Source organism: Sorex fumeus, unplaced genomic scaffold (genome assembly GCF_029834395.1).
Source record: "Sorex fumeus unplaced genomic scaffold, SorFum_2.1 ptg000012l, whole genome shotgun sequence".
Lineage (NCBI taxonomy): Eukaryota > Metazoa > Chordata > Mammalia > Eulipotyphla > Soricidae > Sorex > Sorex fumeus.
The window spans coordinates 228,681-249,152 of record NW_026606069.1 but is presented as its reverse complement, the minus strand read 5'-3'; the positions used below and the strand labels follow the sequence as shown (position 1 = coordinate 249,152).

General features: G+C 44.3%; 1 protein-coding gene across 1 annotated transcript; it reads right to left on the bottom strand.

Annotated features, from left to right (window-relative positions):
• Positions 1 to 13,900: 13,900 nt before the first annotated feature.
• Positions 13,901 to 15,319, bottom strand: LOC130020429 (tripartite motif-containing protein 60-like). Its single transcript, XM_056111041.1, has one exon. It carries the CDS (start codon positions 15,317 to 15,319, stop codon positions 13,901 to 13,903), a length of 1,419 nt encoding a protein of 472 aa, XP_055967016.1.
• Between the last annotated feature and the right edge of the window lie 5,153 nt (positions 15,320 to 20,472).

Below are 20,472 nucleotides of genomic sequence, written 5' to 3'. Positions count from 1 at the left end.
TAAGATGTTTTCTATTTATTTTATGGCCACTGGTTCTTCGGATTCTGAAAATAGAACTGAATTTGCCATGGGTAGTTGGTGTGGGCTAAGGTTCAATGGGCTCTGGTGGAGGATATTAGCATTTTTGTGGTTGACAGGGTATGGTAACATTATGCTCCTAAAGTATATAAACATTTGCATTGTGCAAACCAGTGTTTCCGCTGTGACTTAAAAACAAAAACAAAAATCGAAGAAACCAATGAGGGGCTGGACCAGTAATACAGTGGGTAGGGCTTTTGCCTTGCACAATGCTGACCTGGGTTTGATTCCCAACATTCCATATGTCCCCTGATCCAGTAGTAATTCCTCAGAGCACAAGCCAGGAGTAACCCCTATACATTGCCGGATGTGACCCAAAAGGGGGGAAAAAAAGAAAAGAAAAAAGAACAATGAAATGAAAATATCATCAGTAAATCTGAATAAACATTTCCCAAATAAGATATACAGAATGACCAACAGGCCCCTGAAATATATACTCCTCATCATTTATTATGACAAAAACATAAACCAAGATAGGTATAAGTCAGCACCTCAAACCTGTTAGAGCTACTGCTTATAGTAGATCCAATAACACAATTTTGATATCTCCCCGATGAACAAAAATGTTATTATCCATCAGTATTTACTGTTGCATTCATTATTCACTATAGTTAACAGATGAAAGAAAATGGCATGCCCTTCCAGTGATCACTGTGTGAAGAAAATGTGGCAGACTTTTGTGAATGATAGACTAACCAGTTAGCACTGTAGCACTGTCATCCCATTGTTTATCAATTTGTTTGATGGGGCACAAGTAATGTCTACATTGTGAGACATGTTGTGACTGTTTTTTGGCATATCGAATATGCCACAGGAAGCTTGCCAAACTCTGCTGTGCAGGCTGGATACTCTCAGTAGCTTTCCGGGCTCTCCGAGAGGGACAGAAAAATCAAACCCAGGTCAGCTGCATTCAAGGCAGATGCTCTACCTCCTTGTGGTATCACTCCAGCTCCTAATCTGTTGGGGCGGGGGTGGAAGTGAAGGGGAAGGAGAGATAACTCAATGCACTGAGCTCAAGCTTTACCTGTAGGAGACCCAGATATTTTTGTTTGTTCATTATGGGGCTACACCTCGGTTCATTTATTTTGAAACAGAAGGTAAAAGTTTGTAATCCCCAACAAAACTGAAGAAATTGAAAGTAAATATGTGAAGTGACCTAAATAAAAAGAAAAATACAAGCATTGGATGATATATATGGATGATATATATATATATATTATACGTAGATACATGTGTGTACATATATGCAATATAGCACTGTAGCACTGTCCTCCCATTGTTCATTGATTTGCGCAAGCAGACCCAGTAACATCTCACAACAAATTGTGAGACTTGTTGTTACTGTTTTTGGCATATTGAATACGTCACGGGGAGCTTGCCAGTCTTTGCCGTGCGGGCGAGATACTCTTGATAGCTTCCTGGGCTCTCCGAGAAGGGTGAAGGAATCAAACCCAGGTCGGCCATGTCAGCCGCGTGCAAGGCAAATGCCTTACCCACTGTGTTATCGCTCCTAAGGATGTAAAATTGAAGAACAAATGAAACAAGCTGAAAGAACTGGACAATCAGGGGTCAAAGAGATAGTGCAGCAGATAAGGGCTTTTGTCTCGCACGTGGCCCACCTGGGCCAATTGAATTGAATTGAGTTCAATTCTCAGCATCCCATATGGTATCTGAGTACAACCAGGAGTAATTTTTGAGTGCAGAGAGAGGAATAATCCATGAATATCACCCGCATGGCCCAAAAACAATCAAACAAAACTGTGGACAATCTTAATAGAGCTAAGTTCCCAGGAATGTAGAGATAGCTTGAAGGACTGAACTTATATCTTGCATGTGGAAGCTTGATCTCAATCTCAGGCATGGCATGGTTCCCAGAGCATGGCCAAGAGAGAACCCCTATTATCTAGTGGTCTATGAGCATTGCTAAGTGTACCTCCCCTGAAAATAAAACCAAGAAACAACAGTGCAAAAACCCATTTCTTAGTAATTTATAGATCATAGTATAGAATAAGTACCGCGCGCTAACCGATTGCGCCAGCACAGCGGTAGGGCGTTTGCCTCGCACGCAGCCAACATGGCCGACCCGAGTTCGATTCCTCCGCCCCTCTCGGAGAGCCCGGCAAGCTACTGAGAGTATTCGATATGCCAGACACAGTAACAACAAAGTCTCCAATGGAGACGTTACTGGGCCCGCTCGAGCAAATCGACGAACAACGGGAGGGCCTTTACCTTTTAGTATAGAATAAAATAGTTTAAGATTTGCACTCTACAGAACTGTTAATCTTGTCACGTGTCCCTTTCATTTTTTGGGCACAATGATTCAGGGAACTGGAACTACACAATTGTCTCAGTGGCTCCGACTCTCTGATTAACCTACCTGAATGACAAGCAGGTCCAGAGTAATTTCTAGGAACCGTGGCTCTCCAGTGAGAAATTCTATGATCACGGGGAATTTTACAGCCAGATGTAAACTTGCAGGGAACCAAGAATTTTTTTTTAAATCTTTGGGTCACACCCAGCGATGCACAGGGGTTACTCCTGGCTCAACACTCAGGATTTAACCCTTGAGGTTCTCAGGGGACCATATGGGGTGCTGGGAATCGAACCCGGGTCGGTCGTGTGCAAGGCAAATGCCCTACCCTCTGTGCTATTTCCCCAGCCCCCCAGTTTCTCTTTCCTTCTGCACAGTACTGGAGACTAGAGACCACTGACCCGTTTGAAACCGGGTCCAAAGCCAGCATCACTGAGGAGAGATGACACCACCCCAACCCATGCCCATATTCAGATTTGTTTCTTCCTCTGACAAAAATGGTATTAAGTGGCATTCAGAAATACAAGGGAGGATGATTAAGGTGCAAATGCATGTAAACATTGTTCCTAGTCTGCCTTGCTGGACTCGGGTTGGACCTTTTCCTTCTAAACCAGATAATCTCAGCATCCTCTTGGCTCCTTCCTAGTTCCGCTCATCTTCTCCCTCCCAGCCCCTCCCTGTCCCTTTCTGCCCCCTCCCTGCCCCTCCCCACCCCTCCCCACCCTTCCCTGCCTGCCCCTGCCCCCACTTCCTGCCTAGTGAAGAAGTCAGTAGTCTCTGATGGGCGGGGCCTAATAGCCACAACCATCTAAGGTATATTATTTCACATTAGAGCTCTGCTGCTAGTTGACTTCGGCTACACTTGGCAGAGATCCTAATGCACAGACACAGACACACCTAGAGTCAAAGAGCCAGGTAAACAGAGAGACAGCAAGATGTGGGTAAAGGAGGTTGGAGCCTGGAAGAGCCTCTGTTTCATTCAGGGCTCCGGATTGCTGTTCCAAAGAGTATCTACTCTCAAATGGCTGGTGAGCCATGTCAGAGCACTGAGCTCCATCCTTGGTAATCCAGACTTCCCCAGGGATGCTCTGGGAGTGTCCTGGAGCAGAACTTGGTATACCTCTCTGAAAAAAAGGGGAAGTGACTTTTATTATAATTCCCAGTTCCTCAAGGAGTTTGTCCTACTAATTTACTTGAATTATTTCCTCTTCCTTTTGTGCGGGTCCACACATGGTGTTGCTAAAGGGACCATACAGTGCTGGTATTCCCTATGCATGGAATCAATCAAGTCTTCTCTCCCACTCAACATTTGAGAGGCAGGGGATATTGGACCACATATGGTAGTACTCCAAGCTCTGCAGAGGATCAACCAGTCAGCTGCACACCAAATATGTACCGTTCCCTTGGTTCCTTTACTATCACAGGACTTTTCTAGTCTTGATAAAATGCCAGTTCCTACTCTCCCCTATGGACAGAAAAAATGGGTATTAGAGACTAGAGAAATAGTACCTTACCAGACGTAAGAGCTTGCTCACAGATGACCCTTGATCAATCTAAAATACTGCATGTGGTCCCTTAAACTCTACCAGGTGTGCTCCCTGAGCACAGAGCCAGGTGGGTAAGCCCTGAACAACATCTATTATGACCAGCCCCTCCACTGCCCAACAATAAGAATGGGCTTTGGGATGGTGATGATAAAACCTGAAAGGTTCAAATTTTCCAGATGTGCTATTCTGAATGCACATGTGAACAGGTTTCACAATGTCTCCATGAGAAGTGGTTGTAGACAAGTAAGGAGAACAAGTTAATTCAAACTATTGGCTAGGTGTTCCTGTTTCCTCAGAAGAACAAATTTGATCTTGGCCTAATCCAAGCATCTACCTGCTTACAGACACAGCTTAAATATGTTGTCCAAGGGAACCCAATCTTTATAGGGCACATTTTATAGTACTGGGGTCTGGGGTGGTGTGAGGAGCAGTCACTCACAGCCAGTGAAACTGAACTCTGATGTGCCAGTTCACTGCTTGGGTCATACCCAGCAGTATAAGGAGAGTAGTCACCAGGGCTACACTGGCAATGTGGTTGAGATTTATTGAGAGGTAGTAATGGAGTCAGCTTATCAACTTATGGGCCTGGTCACAGTAATTTTTTTTTTTTTGAGAAATGGGCAGTTCTTGGGGCTTCTGGCTATGTAGTCGCGGAATCATATGCAGTGCTGGGAATCAGACCTGTGTCTGCCACTAGTTAACCTCTGTATTATCTTTGACTGTTCACTCCACTCCATCCAAAGAAACTTAGTTTCAAGGGATAAAAACAGAAATCAAGCCAATATTTTAGATAATAAATGAGGAGATACATGAGGATATATTTATATCAGGGATCATAAGGAGGTTAAACTTCTGTAGGATTTTCAGCACAATCTTTGTATAAATTTATAAGCACACAAATGAAGAGATGGTGCCAGGAAGACATCTCAAAGGGCTGGAGCATATGCTGTACCCTAAGAAGCCTAAGGCTTTGACTCTAGTACCAATGGCCCATGTACACCAGAGCAACATTCAGGGAGCAGTGCCAAACCCTGCATAATGACCAAATTCAAAGAAGAGTTAAAATAATAATGCTGGCTTTATTGTTTATTGAGGACAAGATGGAGCCAGGGCAAGGACTTAATATCCCCAGGGTGAGATACAATAATTTTTCAGAAATTTTCTTCTATGAATTTTTTTTTATCATTCCATTAGCCATTTAGTGGTAATAAGCAAAATAGCACCCTAGCACTGTCCTCCAGTTGTTCATTGATTTGCTCGAGTGGGTACCAGTAATGTCTCCATTGTGAGATTTGTTGTTACTGTTTTTGGCATATCAAAAATGCCACAGGGAGCTTGCCAGGCTCTGCTGTGTGGGTGGGATACTCTCAGTAGCTTGAGGGGCTCTCTGAGAGGGACAGAGGAATCGAACCTGGGTCGGCCGTATGAAAGCTAAACGCCCTACCTGCTGTGCTATCACCAATCACGCAACAAACTATATAAAATCAATAATTATGAGCCTGCTACTGGGAGTGGCTTCACTGGCGGGTAGGACAATGGAGACAAAGGTGAACAGAAGGTGACAGTGGTGGAGGGATTGGTATTGGAATAGTGAATGCCTCTAATAAATCATCAAAAACAACTTTATAAACTATCGTGTTTAAATAAAGTGGAGAGCCTGGGAGGAAATTGAGTTAGGGACCGTTTAGATCTGGAGAAAATGACAACCAGAGAATCCGTAGCAACAGGAAAGACAACAAAGAAATCTGCTTGTACAAAGACGTTGGAGCAAAGGGTGCTCCATCTGCTAGAAAATGAACAGAAAGGAGAGCTGCTAGCTGAGATGCTAAGCCATCCCAGAGCTGAAGGAAGGTCCCGGAAAAGGAGTAGGAGTTGTACTAGAGAGGATCAAGAAGAGACCAGAGATGTAGAGGGTGTGTGAGGACAGACAGATAGATCAGAGGGCTGGATGGCATGCTTTGCATGAGGAGGCCCAGGACACAGCTTGGTCACCTGAGCACTGCTTGGCGTGATCCCCATGCACAGAGATGAGAATAGCCCCTAACACCTCCGGGTGGCCCAAAAGAAAAAGGAAAAACTTGAAAGCTTAAGGGCACCGGAGAGTAGATGCAAGGTTGGAAGTAGGAGAATATTCAAGTGTCCTAAAAAGGAGTTGGAAGGTTTGGCTTGAGTCAGTGTTGGTGACTACAAATAACGTGTTCTTTTGGAATGAGGATGTACCAAGTTCTGAACTTAATCCCTAGCACAGCATGTTGTGCTCCTTGAAGAAAATTTTAGAATCTTTAGAAAATATTGAGAGAAGAGAGAAATTGAGCAAGCTCTCTTATGCAGAATAAAGGTTAGAAATAAGATCCTTAACTTGATCTCATCAGAAACCAAAAACTTCATTAAATTATAGAACACAAAGTATGAGGGTGAGGTTCTATTTTATGTTTCTATAACTTAGAAACTCACTCAGAGGCATGATGCCTTATAATGTTCAGTTACTGACATAGAATAAACCTGAAGAAAGTGTGCTTTATCTTAACCATCAGAAGAATGTGTGCTATAACCGCGGAGAAATTCAGGTAATTTGTTACCTTACCTAAATTGCCCATGGTCATAGAACACATTGTTTTTAAATGTCTGAGAAGGAAGGCATGGATATTTTTACTCAATGGGTAATAAAATTAAATCACTGGCACTTAAAAATTGTTTTTTGAAAATAGAACCCCTTCCCAAGGATACTTCCCTCCCCAGAAGAAGCATGATATGATTAATTGTTCAGTAACTATAATATTCAAGAATTAAAATCCATTTTGCATTATGGGGCTGTCATCCCCATTGTTTCTTTGGCTAACCTAAAGTTTGTTTTTCACTAGAAAAGATTGGGTGACATTTCAGGGTAAATTTCTACAACCTTTAATATTATTGTCCTTTGCATTGGTAACACAGTCAATGATTCTATCCATTCAGGCACTGCAAGATATCTGACTATCAAAAATCTGACTAACATCTTTCAATGTATTCTCAATATATTTTTTCTTCACCTCAAAAGAAAGCAAGGATGGAGGGAAGAAAAAGAAGGTATCATTGCAAGAAGCAAAATCAGAAGAATCAGGGAGACAAACGAAGAGTCTATTGAATAATTCCGGTGTGATGATTGATCCCTGAACAAGTGGTGGGAGGTGATAAAAGTGTGTAAGTTCTGATAAGAGAAGGAACACATGGAGGGTGCGGGATCCCGGAGGGGAAAAAAAAAAAAGAAGAAAAAACAGGTTCCAAAAAGAGCCGAGATCACCGGCAAGTTCCAAATGGAGTAGGCGCCACATCCCGCCTCCCCCAGATGGAACCCCTGTGACCAGAAGCCTCTACAAACACAGCTCGAGTATGCGGGAACAAGGACTTTTTCTCAAATCTGTCGGACTACACCTCCCAGGTAACCTCTGATTCCGGAAGTCACGCCCACAGCCCGCCCCCCAGCGCCATCTTTGAAGCGTTCAGCATAAGAGAAGGAACACATGGAGGGTGCGGGATCCCGGAGGAAAAAAAAAAAAAGAAAAAACAGGTTCCAAAAAGAGCCGCACGACATCTCTCTATATACAAAGTGATCAATGAGAAGTAAACCACCCAATATTTCTCCCTGAAAATCAGAGTTAAGTTTGGAGCACGGCCACAGCCCCAGAAACACAAGGACTTAATGCAGAACCCAGCAGCTTAGAGCAGAAAAGTGAATGGACGATGAGTTAACCCAGGCCATCATTTCTGCCCAGAGGGGAAAGGGTGTTGCCCCATTCGCCCTCTCTTCTCTGGAAAGAAGGATGGCGGCCGCATGGGAGCCTTGTGGACAGCAGGTATGAGCCGGGGGTGTGGGGGGCAACTAAAACCTCACGAGAAGGGGGGCGTTCCGGTCCGTCCTTCACGCCCTACCGAGGTCACCAGTCGCCCCCCACGAGCGGCTCTCCAGCACAGCCACGGCCCCAGAAGCACAAGGACTTAATGCAGAACCCAGCAGCTTGGAGCAGAAAAGTGAACGGACTATGCATTGATCCAGGCCATCAAGTCTGCCCAGAGGGGAAAGGGTGTTGCTCCCTTCCGCCCTCCTCCCTCTGGAAAGAAAGATGGCGGCCACATGGGAGCCTTGTGGACAGCAGATATGAGCCGGGAGTGTGGGGGCGACTAAAACCTCATGGGAAGGGGGGCGTTTCGAACCGCCCTTCACGCCCTACCGAGGCCACCAGTTGCCCCCACGAGCGGCTCTCCAGCACGGCCACAGCCCCAGAAGCACAATGACCTAATGCAGAACCCAGCAGCTTGGAGCAGAAAAGTGAAAGGACTATGCGTTAATCCAGGCCATCAAGTCTGCCCAGAGGGGAAAGTGTGTTGCTCCCTTCCGCCCTCCTCCCTCTGGAAAGAAAGATGGCGGCCACATGGGAGCCTTGTGGACAGCAGGTATGAGCCGGGAGTGTGGGGGCGACTAATACCTCATGGGAAGGGGGCGTTTCGCTCCGCCCTTCACGCCCTACCGAGGCCACCGGTTGCCCCCCACGAGCGGCTCTCCAGCACGGCCATGGCCCCAGAAGCACAAGGACTTAATGCAGAACCCAGCAGCTTGGAGCAGAAAAGTGAACGGACTATGCGTTGATCCAGCCCATCAAGTCTGCCGGAGGGGAAAGGGTGTTGCCCCATTTACCCTCTCCTCTCTGGAAAGAAAGATGGCGGCCACATGGGAGCCTTGTGGACAGCAGGTATGAGCCGGGAGTGTGGGGGCGACTAAAACCTCATGGGAAGGGGGGCGTTTCGCTCCGCCCTTCACGCCCTACCGAGGCCACCAGTTGCCCCCCGCGAGCGGCTCTCCAGCACGGCCACGACTCCAGAACACAGAAACCAATTTCTTAACTATCTGACTTTCAGTAGAAATACTTCCAGGGTCAATAGGTAAAATAGCAGAAATCCAAAACCAACATTTAATTCTTGAACCCAGCTGTAGAAAGCAAATCACTTCACAATGCTTTTTCAGCATGTCTGATTTGGGGGGGGGGTAAACTCTAAATAATAGTGGTGAATCTTTTATTGAAACAATGAATCTAATCAAAGCAGATAGAGTGTTAACTAGAATTCATCTGCCTCACAGGGACGGGGAGGGGTGGGGGATGGGATTTTATTGGGGTTCTTCATGGTAAAAAATAAGTATTGGTAAAGGGAAATGTGTTTGATATTTGCATGACTGAGACATAAACCTGAAAGCTTTGTAACCTTTCCCACAGTGATTCAATAAATAAATAAATAAAAAAGTGTGTGAGTTCTATGGACCAGAGAGAGAGTGCAGCTAGGAAGGCTTTTGCTTTGCAGGTGGTCTACTGCAGGTACTCCATGTGATGCCCTGAGCCTACCAGGAGTGATCCTTGAGTACAGAACCATGAGTAAGCCCTAAGTACAGCCAGTGTGGCATGAAAAAACAAGAATTAAATAAGTCTTTAAAAAGTGTGCAAAAAATGAATAAAATATACTTAAATTTTAATCTTAAGAGGAAAAATAAAAAACTGCCACTATTTGTGTTTCACTACACCTCACAAGTGCCACCTTTTGGGGAAGTACTAGGGATCAACCTGTAGATCACATGAAAATAATGCCCTCCAGACTCTTGAGATAATTTCCGCAATCCCATAACTAGCACGATTACAGTGAGCAATTGGAAAAGTCCAGAGTTTCAAATTAGAGCTAACCCCTCTCCCTTGTCTCCTATCTAAAATCCAACTCACTGGCTTCCTTAGCAAGAATACAATCATAGACTCATTTTTGTTAGAAGCATTTCCTGATTGAAAAATCGATGGTGTATTTCCAGCAGTCCTCTCCTACTCTTGCCAGTTTCCTGCTACTTAATATTCCTCCCCCGACCCTCCCTTTCTCTAATGAAGTCTCACCAAACTAGGCCACTGGGATAGTGGAACCAGCCTATATTTTAAAATCTGAATTGAGTTGATTTGTTAATATCAGTCACCAGTTTATTACCTCCATGTTATCTGGGCAAAGATTCAGTTTCAGTTTTGTTGATTTTCTTAATTATTTCTTTGCTGGTAATGGTTTTCTTTGGGGGGAAGGCTGTAAATCCAAACTCTTGCCTGCACAGGCAAGGCAAATTCTGCTACAGCTGCTACATCCCAAGCCCTCCACTCATTTCTGATTTTCAATTTTACTGATTCTACTACAATTTTGATTTTCTTCTTCTACTTTTAGGTTTTATCTGCTCTTATCTTTAGTTTCCTTTATTTAAAAAAATTGTTTGGGAATGCACAACAGTGCTCAGGTGCTACTCCTGAGTCAGTGCTCAGAGGTCGTTACTGATTTTGCTGGGGAACCTTATGCAGTGTTAGAAATCAAACAGAGACCTCCTACTTACATAGTATGCACTCTAGTCCATAAAGCTATCTCTTCAGCCCCTTGTTTCCCCCATGTTTTTCACTCCATAAGGGAGGATCTTATATTATTAAATCCAGAACTCTTATCCTTTTGCACATTTAATACTTCCAATTTTCTTGTCTTTTTCTTATTTTTTTTTCTTTTTGGATCAGACTCAGTGATGCTCAGAGGTTACTCCTGGCTCATGCACTCAGGAATTACTCCTAGCAGCGCTTGGGCAATCATGTGGAATACCGAGGATTGAACCCAGATTGGCCATCTGCTAAGCAAACACCCTCCCCACTGTACTATAACTCCGGCCCCTTTAATTTTTTTTAGAATACCGTGTCCTCCTAATACCCAAGGACAATAGAAATGAGGACTAAGAGGACTGGTTCATAGTTGGAAACTTTCCGCAGATTAGGAGTAGGTGCGGGTGGATAGAGAAGTGATCACTGTGACAATGATAGCTGGAAATTCCAACACTCTGAACAAGAACTGAGTGCTGAAAGGAAAAAAGAATGCAGGAGTGATAGGGAGAGAGAGAGATAGAGAAAGAGAGAGAGACAGAGACAGAGACAGAGACAGGACAAAGAAAATGAGAGAGACCTATAGAGAAAAAGAAAAGTGTCTGCCATTGAGGAAAGTTGGATGGGAAAGAGGGTGGTGTGAGGGAAACTAGGTAGTGGGAAATGTACACTGGTGAAAGGACTGGTGTTGGAACACTGTATGTCTGAAACCCAATCATGAACAAATTTGTAACTTGTGTCCTCCTGTTGTTCATTGATTTTGCTCAAGTGGGCCCAGTAACATCTCCATATTTTTGAGACCTGTTGTTACAGTGTTTGGCATATTGAATACATCACGGGTAGCTTGCCAGGCTTTGCTGCTTGCCAGGCTTTGCGGCGTGCGGGCGAGATACTCTCGGCAGCTTGTCGGGCTCTCCGAGAAGGGCGGAGGAATAGAACCCGGGTCGGCCAGTCTGGCTGTGAGCATGGCAAATGCCCTACCACTGTGTATCTTGTGATGATTCAATAAATATATTAATTAGTTAATTGGATTTCCATATATATCACGTAGGATACTCTGGGAGTTGACGCTAAAAAATGAATAGTGGGAATGTGAGAGAATATAAATTTTAGAAACATATGAGTATAATAAAATTATAAAATAATAAAAAAATTAAAAAATAACCTGTGTCCTTTTTGGAAATTTCATTTTCATTTTAAAAGTACTTAAAGATTTCCAGATACAGGGACTGGCGACATGGTACATGAAGGAAGGTTTCATACTCAATGGATTTGAATCCCCAGCACTACAAATGGTCACCCAAGTACCTCCGGATGTCGCTACAAAACTAGGACTATTAAGCACTACCCTCTTTCCCAAATAGTTTTCTGGAATATCCGACCCATGGGTTGTTTAGAAGTATATAATTTTAAAATATTTACGGATTCAAAAAAAATTTACAGATTCTACAATATTGTTCTTTTGTTGATTTCTATTTTTAATTCCACAAGGTATATGAATATTATTTACATGGCATCTATCTATGCCACAGTGATTCCATAAGATATTTAAAAAAAATAACAACAACAAAAGAACTGAAAAGGAAAGAAAGCAAAAGGGAATGCCCTGCCACAGAGGCAGTGTAGGGTAGAAGGGATGGGGTGGGGGTCGTGGGAGGGATGCTGAGACCATTGGTGGTGGAAAACAGGCACTGGTGGAGGGATGGGTACTCAGTCAGTGTATGACTGAAACGCAAACACAGAAGTTTGTAAGTCTATAACTGTACCTCCCGGTGATTCACTAATTAAAAAAAAACAGAAGAAGAACTGATCCCTGACATGAGGCCTGCTTGGGCCCCTCCATATTGGCCTTGATAGAGGTGAATTCCGAGTATGGAGGCCTAGAGACACTGCAGGTGCCATCACAATTCATGGTATGGAGGTCCTGGTGGTCCTGGATGTAGTGGGTAATGCAGCCCAGCTTCCTCTGAACACGGCATTCTCTGAGTTCATCTGGACTTCTGTCCGAACACGTCCTCTTTTACATTGTAAAGGGGGTAAATGGGTTTCTGGCTGGAAAAGATTTGCCCCCAACCCTCCAGTGTCTCTAGACCAATACCTGCACTCCCCCTCCCTTTTCCCATGCCAGAGGGACCATGTTAACCTTCTTCAAGTATCAATTGATGGCCTTATCTGAGATCCAGCCTCCAATAATAGAAAACTAGGAGCTATTAGAAAAGGGGTTAAACTGCGGTTATGGAGTGTGGGCATTCCAGGAAAGGCCTTAATGGTTACTACCCCAACCCCAGTTGTCATCCATCTAAGCAAAACTTGTGGAAACTTTCCAGCACTGCCTCCTTAGCAGCCATGGAAGCTGCACCTTCTAGCCCTTAGGCTATTCCCAATTCTCCCTACCAGTTGTGAAAGTTGCCAGCTCCCTCCCTCAGTCTGAGGCAAAAGTGGAAATGGTAAGTATCACTGTCTTGGGTTTACAATTATCCATCTTTATTGTAACCAGCTGTCTGGATACTAATAGACTCCTTCTGGACATATTGCCAGGCCAGATGTGCCAGGTGTGGAGTTCAGTGTGAGGCTTGGCAAACATGGGTGATGTTGTATCGGCTTATAGGACCTCTTTGCCCTGGGGGGAGGTACATCTGGTTGTACTCAGGGGTCACTCCTGGCAGGACTCAGGGAACCATATGGAGTGCCAAGGATCAAACCTGAGTTGTCCATATGCAACACAGGAGTCCTACCTGCTCTGGCCCCCTAATCTGTCTTTATGCCTTTGGGAGAATCAGGCCTGGTCTCTATCCCAGCATCCAATCTCCCAACCCCCACCAGCAGTGATACCTGAGCACAGAGCATGAAGGAAGCCCTGAGCACTGCCAGGTATGGTTCCCAAATGTAAAAGGAACAGAGGAAAGGTTAAGTAAAAGTAAAGTAAAGGCCCTCCCGTTGATCATCGATTTGCTCGAGCGGGCCCAGTAACGTCTCCATTGGAGACTTTGTTGTTACTGTGTCTGGCATATCAAATACTCTCAGTAGCTTGCCGGGCTCTCCGAGAGAGGCGGAGGAATCGAACTCGGGTCGGCCATGTTGGCTGTGTGCAAGACAAACGCCCTACCCACTGTGCTAGGTATCAGTAGATAACAGTAGATATCACACACGTACACACACACACACACACACACACTCACACACACACTCAAACAGAATGTGTATATGCATTTACCAACTTGAGACTGAGGAAGACACACAGTGTATTACTGAAAATTGAGGTAACCTTGATAAAAATTAAAATTCATGGCCTCTAGAGCATACGCACTGTCCACTACAGAAAAAAAGTTTCAAATTACAAGTCTTACAATAGTTTCTTTTTTAAGCAAGATAGCTTTTATTGAATGAAACTTGCTTAGAAAGAGGTGAGAGGAGAGAAAGAGGGGAAATGTGCTCAAGATAGAACACAAGCTGCTCCAGAGTGGAAGAAGCAAGCAAAGAGACACACAAGCAAGCAAGCAGGATACTTGTTCAAGGGAGAACATGGGCTTGAAGAGCAAGCCTACAAATCATTTTTATTATTCAGAATCTCTTGCTGGACATATCCTCAGAGGTTGGGGGTCAGTTCCAGTATAGAAATAAGGCCAAACTGCATCCAGAAAACAAACTTTAAAGGTATACAGATGAGATTTGTCACTCAAATTGTAAAAGGAAACTTCACCCAAATCACAGTCTAAAAAAATACCAATCTTTGTAGGCATTACGACTGGGAAGAGATCGATTTTTTGAGGCCCTAACGCAACATAATCATCCACATCCCGTCGTCCAATACCCCATAATCCATCTTGTACTGAAAAAGCTTGATTCGGTGCTTGATTCCTCCCGAGAAAAGTCTCTTTACAGACACCCACAATCCACCCAACTTTGTCCTTCACTTCCACCTGCCAGTAGTGCCTGCCAGCATTATAACCCTTGGAACCCAGAACAGCTGGGAAGAGGTAGAATCTCCATGGGCTATGAGTTGACTTTTGCCGTGTTCTTCCATATCGAACCGTTTTCCTATCTTCTGAGACAGTCAGATCATGATGTGCTGTTTCTGGATCTAGAAACACATCTACCTCAAATCGCTCAATGACTCTGTTTAGACCAGAATACTGGGGTGGCAAATGGTAACTGTATTCCTTTAACTGGAGTGAAAAAGGCTCAGGGGACTTTAAGTTTTGATAGGCATGATAGATCCAGTTAACGTCTGTCAGTAATGCCAGGGCTGATTTGCTCTTTATGCCCTGTAACAGACGTTTTAATGTCGAGGTATACTCGGAACACTGTGTTCGGGTTTCACGCAGTTTGGTCTCAAAAGCCATTTCCTCCTCTTCTAACTGCTGAAGAAGAGTTTCTCGCTCATTTTGAAGACAGAATTTAAGCCGCTCACATTCAGACTCTATTTCGTCTCTTGCATGTTCTACCTGTTTTTTCAACTCCAAGGCTCTTCTGGTTTGTATAATCCTGACTTTTTCTAGTCGTCTCACTTTTTTCTTCCATGACTCAATGCACTGCTCCAATCTTTTCTTATAATAGGGAGCAGCCCTCTCGACAGGCCAGATGTGATGTTTCTTGTGGTCGGAGGAGAAGCTGCACTGTGAGCATAAAACCTCCAGGTCTTGCTGGCAGAAAAAGGCCAACACTAGATTATGCTTTTTACAAACAACCTTTTCTTTCTGCTTCCTCCTCTTGCTTCTTCTTTTCTGGAGCAGCTTAGCAGCTTCAGTCAAATTACCCAGTTGGGTGTTCCTCCTGAATTTCTTTCCTGGAAAGCACATTCGACAAATAGGGCAGGGAAAAATATCCTTTAGGTCCTCCCAGAACTTGTTGATGCAAGAGAAACAGAAGTTGTGGCCACAGTTAATGGTCACTGGGTTCTTCAAGTAGTCGTTACAGAGGAAACAGCTAGCTCCTGCCTGGAGGTCTTCCAGGGCTGTCTCCATCTCCACTGACATAAAGACCAAAGTGGGAAGGTGGTATGACCTTTTGCTCTCTAGAAGACAAAACCCAGTGAACAGTGAATATCCTCCTATAGATATCGCGAAATGACCAGTTTTCAGTTTAACTGGCTTGACATGTTAATGGCAGCCTCTACACATCTGTTTATCCTTTAGCCCGTTACCTTTAGAACGTTTGTTGTCAAAAATACTCCCACAGGCTATATATAGTCGATCGAATACTGGACTGTGTCAGCTGAGCTGCTGGCCTTAGCACTGGATGATGTGAATGATGGCTTTCTTATTCAGGAAAATAGCCTCAAGTCCAAGACTAAATCCTCCTAAATCCTCCTAAAGAGTGAGAAAAACATTATGTTAAAATACCGTTCAATAAGTACTGAAGTTTTAAAATGTTCACATAAGAATCGAATACAAACACTAAGATTGTTGAGCAGAAATTCTTTTTAAAAATACATAAGATATTCATGATTGTAGCAATTCACTTCACATATTTTTATAGTTTGAGGGTCACAATTTGTGGTGTGGAGTCAGAGAGACAATACAGTGAGTAGGGTGCTTGCCTTGTATGCAGCAAACCTGACCAGATCCTATCTCCAGCATCCCATAGGGTCCCCAGAGCCCTACGAGAAATGATGCCTGAGCACAGAACTAGGAGTCAGCCCCAAAGACTTCCAGGTGTGGTCCAAAACCATGCAAAATTAGAAAAACAAAAAAGAAAACCCAAACAATTGGTGGTGCTCTGAAGGTCATACCCACCCTGGGGTCAGTCTCTCTGCCCACTGTACTATCACCTCCTGCACTTTCTCTGCCTAGGATCTAGGGATGGACAGTGCAGGACTCCTAGCTGTGCTGGGGCTGGGAGAACCCTGAACACCAGGTCTATGTGGGTCTGACAGTTCTGAGCTCGCCTAGTACCATCAGTGCAGATCATTTGGGTCCAGCTCCTGACATAGTCCACCCACCCCGCCCTTAGAATATCTAGCTGTTGGTCCCTCCTACGCTCTATGGAAGAGCCGGCTTGCAGAACTCGGAAAATGAGCATTTTTGATAAAATGTAAACTTAAATAAAGGTAAAGGTAAAGGCCCTCCCGTTGATCCTCGATTTGCTCGAGCGGGCCCAGTAACGTCTCCATTGGAGACTTTGTTGTTACTGTGTCTGGCATATCGAATACTCTCGGTAGCTTGCCAGGCTCTCCGAGAGGGGCGGAGGAATCGAACTCGGGTCGGCCATGTTGGCCGCTTGTAAGGCGAACGCCCTACCCGCTGTGCTATCGCTCCAGCCTTAAACTTAAATATTTTCTGTAAATTTAACACACCGAGACCTTTTTTAACCTCACACAACTGTCCATCTAATGCGCGGAGCCTGCGATGTGACTTTGCCCTTATTACAATATTTTGGTGGGACCTTCCAATACCCATAATAGATTGTCAAATGCCTGAAGTGGAAATGGCCTCCAGCTTGCTTATTTTTTTTCACCCGGGCAAATGATTAAAAAGCATTTCAGCAAAGAATTAAGGAAAGAAAGAGAGCCTGGGGTAGAGAACTTACACCCCAAAGGACCCACCACAGACTGCTCATCTATCAAGCTGAAACCATCACTCAGATTTTTGTGAGCATTAATAATAGCATAAACTGACACTGGACATAGCCAACAAGCGAGACTGGGGGGAGGGGTATCTCAAAGGTCCACATGGGGGCTACTTCGTGTGCCACACTCTTCCTTCTTACCTATCACCACAGGCCCATGCCCTATCTCCTACCCCCACCCCCCACCCCTGTCTCCCGCCCCGCCTCCCCGCCCCGCCACCCTGCCTCATTGAGTCTAATCTTTTCAAGCCCATGTGTACCAATATCTCCAGACTGTCTTGTTTTGGGGACACATCCTGCTGTGTCCAGGGCTTACTCTTGACCATATAATCAGAGATGGGAGACCATAAGAGGTTCGGGGTATAGAACCCATGTTGACTGTGTGCTCTGTTCACTGATAGTACTCAGTTCACTGTACTATTACTCCAGACATGGGCTCACATTGGCTCTCTCTTCATCCTTAACACGCCTACCCTCAGATCTGTCCAACTCAAAATCATGTTCCAGTTTGCACCTCTACCATCTCTTCAAGAGACCTCACTAAGACTGAGTTTCGTTTCAATAACAACTCCCCACATTCTGGATCAGATCAAAATCTTGCTTAATTAAGGTACCCAGCATCCCGACCTAATGCTCCCAAGAGCCACCCCAGACACAAGAGCCCCAGCGGGATCAACGTGAAGCTAGCTCCAGCACACCCAAGAACACTCACCACAGTGGACCTGCAAGAAGGGTCGGTTCAGCCCCTGTCCGGCAAGAAGCAGCAGGAACCTCAGATTCAGGTCCAGAGGTGGATCTGAAATCAAAATCCCAGGAGACTAAATATGCGAGAGCTATAAGCCCATGACACAGTCTGGACCAAGATTGGCTGTAACTCCGGAAAAGGGTGAGTCAATGACCCACCCTAGAGCTATAAGCCCATGACACAGTCTGGACCACGATTGGCTGTAACTCCGGAAAAGGGTGAGTCAATGACCCACCCTAGCAGCCAGTGAGGGAGGGAAGAGATCCTGGCACACCTAGAGGCATTTTCTCCTCTGCTATCATTTTGTTGTTAATTGCATTCAATCTCTTGAGGTGCAGTTTTTAGGTTTCTTCCTATTTTTCAGCCCCGTGAGCAATTTGGGATTAAAAGGAAGGTTGAAGGTTGGGTTGGTCTTTCTCTTCCTTCCTTCCTTCCTTCCTTCCTTCCTTCCTTCCTTCCTTCCTTCCTTCCTTCCTTCCTTCTTCTGTCTGTGTCTCTTTTTTTTTCTGTTTATCTTTTTTGGATTGTTTTTCTTTGAATCCCCTGAAGGTGAATTTTTCAAAATTACATTGCCACACCCTCATTTCATACACTGAAGGATTACATTTTGGAATGAAAGAGGTACATTTCCAGCAAGGAACTCTTCACATCTTAATAGACAGAACTGCCAGACCCAGTAAATTCTGCCCCGCTCTGGCTCTCTGAAATCTTCTGAGAAACTGTCACAGTAAAATTTTACTTAGTTGAATAAACCAGAGGTTAAAACATCTTTAAGACTCAAGAAATCAGCACAGGTCGAACTTAAAAGTTATTGGTTTGGTTTGCATCTCAACGGGGAGGGTCTGGATGTATAAAAGATGAAAAACTCTTTGTTGAGACTGAACAATAGGCAATAATCTTGCTGCCCCAAGAACTTGCAACCTTGAGAATTTCGGTTTAGACTTGTTCTGTTTTGTTTGGGGGTCACACCCCTCTGTGCTTTTTTACCCTCCACTTGCTAGGATAGAACCAAATAGTCTCCCAAATGAAAGCATCTCTGCAGCCCTTTGAGCCACCTCCAGACCCAGGAGTTTTTAATAGGGATAAAAGCCAATGAACAAGATATGATAACCTTTGTGGCTGGAGCAGTAGCATAAAGGTTAGGGCGTTTGACTTGCACGCGGCCGACCCAGATTGGATTCCCAGCATCCCATATGGTCCCCTGAGCACCACCATGGCTAATTCCTGAGTGCAAGCCAGGAGTAGCCCCTGTGCATCGCTGGGTGTGACCCAAAAAGAGAAAAAAAAGATATGATAACCTTGAGTTTTGCATGGATGACAGGATACATCAGGAAATAGACCTTTATTGCCATTAAGAGATCTAGGATGAGCGGTTGAACACGAGTGTAAGTGAGCGTACACTCAACTATTAAAGACGTGACTTCCAAAGTAAAATATGGCCATGGCCACATAACAGATTAGTGAAATATCTGACATTTTTCTCAAAATTCAATCTGGAAATCTGAAGATACCCTAATTCAGTCGGGCAACTACCATCTACCATAAAGTAGTGGTCCAAGCTAGGACTACTAGGAAGAGAATCTATGAAACTGAGTCACCAACCTTCCCATTGTGCTCTCTCTGATGGCCCTCCCATTCAAGCATCCTTCCTGTCTCTACTCTCAATAAACTGTTACTTCTTGGCAACTTTTCTTTCTTGTATTCAATTTTTGGTGGGCCTGGAAAATCCAGGATTACTGGACATCTCATTCACACCAAACTTTATGGGCAACAATGTTCTCAAAATAGCTCTTTTGCCTGAAAGGTTACAACAAGAGATTTTTATTTATTTATTTATTTGGGAATTTGGACCACACCAACTGGTGCTCAAAAGAGTGTCACTTCTAGCTTTGTGCTCAGTGTTTGAGGAAGCATGGGGTACCTGTGGTTGAACCTTGACCTCCTGCATGCAAAGCATGTGCTCAACGCTTTGAGCTGTCTTTTCAGATCCTCAAAAGAAAATTGTATTGAAGTGATGCATGCTGAAAGCAGACTATAGCGTGAACACAATGACTGCTCAATACCTCTATTGCAAACTACAACACCCTTGAGGAAAGTGAGCAAAAGGGAATGCCCTACCACAGAGGCAGGGTGGGGTTGGGGGGAGGGGGGTGGGCTACTGGGATCATTGGTGGTGGAGAATGGGCACTGGTGGAAGGATGGGTACTGATCATTGTATAACTGAAACCCAAGCAGGAAAGTTTGTAAGTCTACAGCTGTACCTCATGGTGTTTCACTAATTAAAAAAAAAAAGAAAGAAAAGTGTGTGTAGGGTTGAGGAGGGTCAATAAAAAAATAGTGTATCAGATAAAATTTCTTGTTTCGAACACCGTCAGCAGAGGTTCAATCTCTATTTACACATAGGGTCCCTCAACACTGCCAGGGAATTACTGAGCACAGCTGGGTGTGGTCCAAAAACCAAAAAGAAAAGGGAACAGGGAGCACAGTTTTAGAAAGGGTGGGTTGCAGGCTGTGTGCCTGGGGTGATCAGTTAATTCTTTAAAGTGATGATTTCCCAAGAGAATTTCTTTTTTAACTTTTTTAAATTGATTGTAAATTACAATATGTTAAAGATGGTTTCTCATGCACATAATTCCGATACAGTGTACCCACCCCCTCCTCCAAAGAACCCCAGCACCCTTCCATTTCAAACCCCCACCAACACTGAACTTTGTGGATTAATTTTTTAGTTGTGTTGCCTTAGGCCCTTTTTTTACCACTTTTCTGTATATCTTTAAGCCCCACACCTGAGATCTATCTGTATCAATTCTTTTTCCC

Excerpts from the sequence above, each read along its gene's own strand:
- LOC130020429 (XM_056111041.1), bottom strand. The coding sequence starts at position 15,319 with ATGTCAGTGGAGATGGAGACAGCCCTGGAAGACCTCCAGGCAGGAGCT.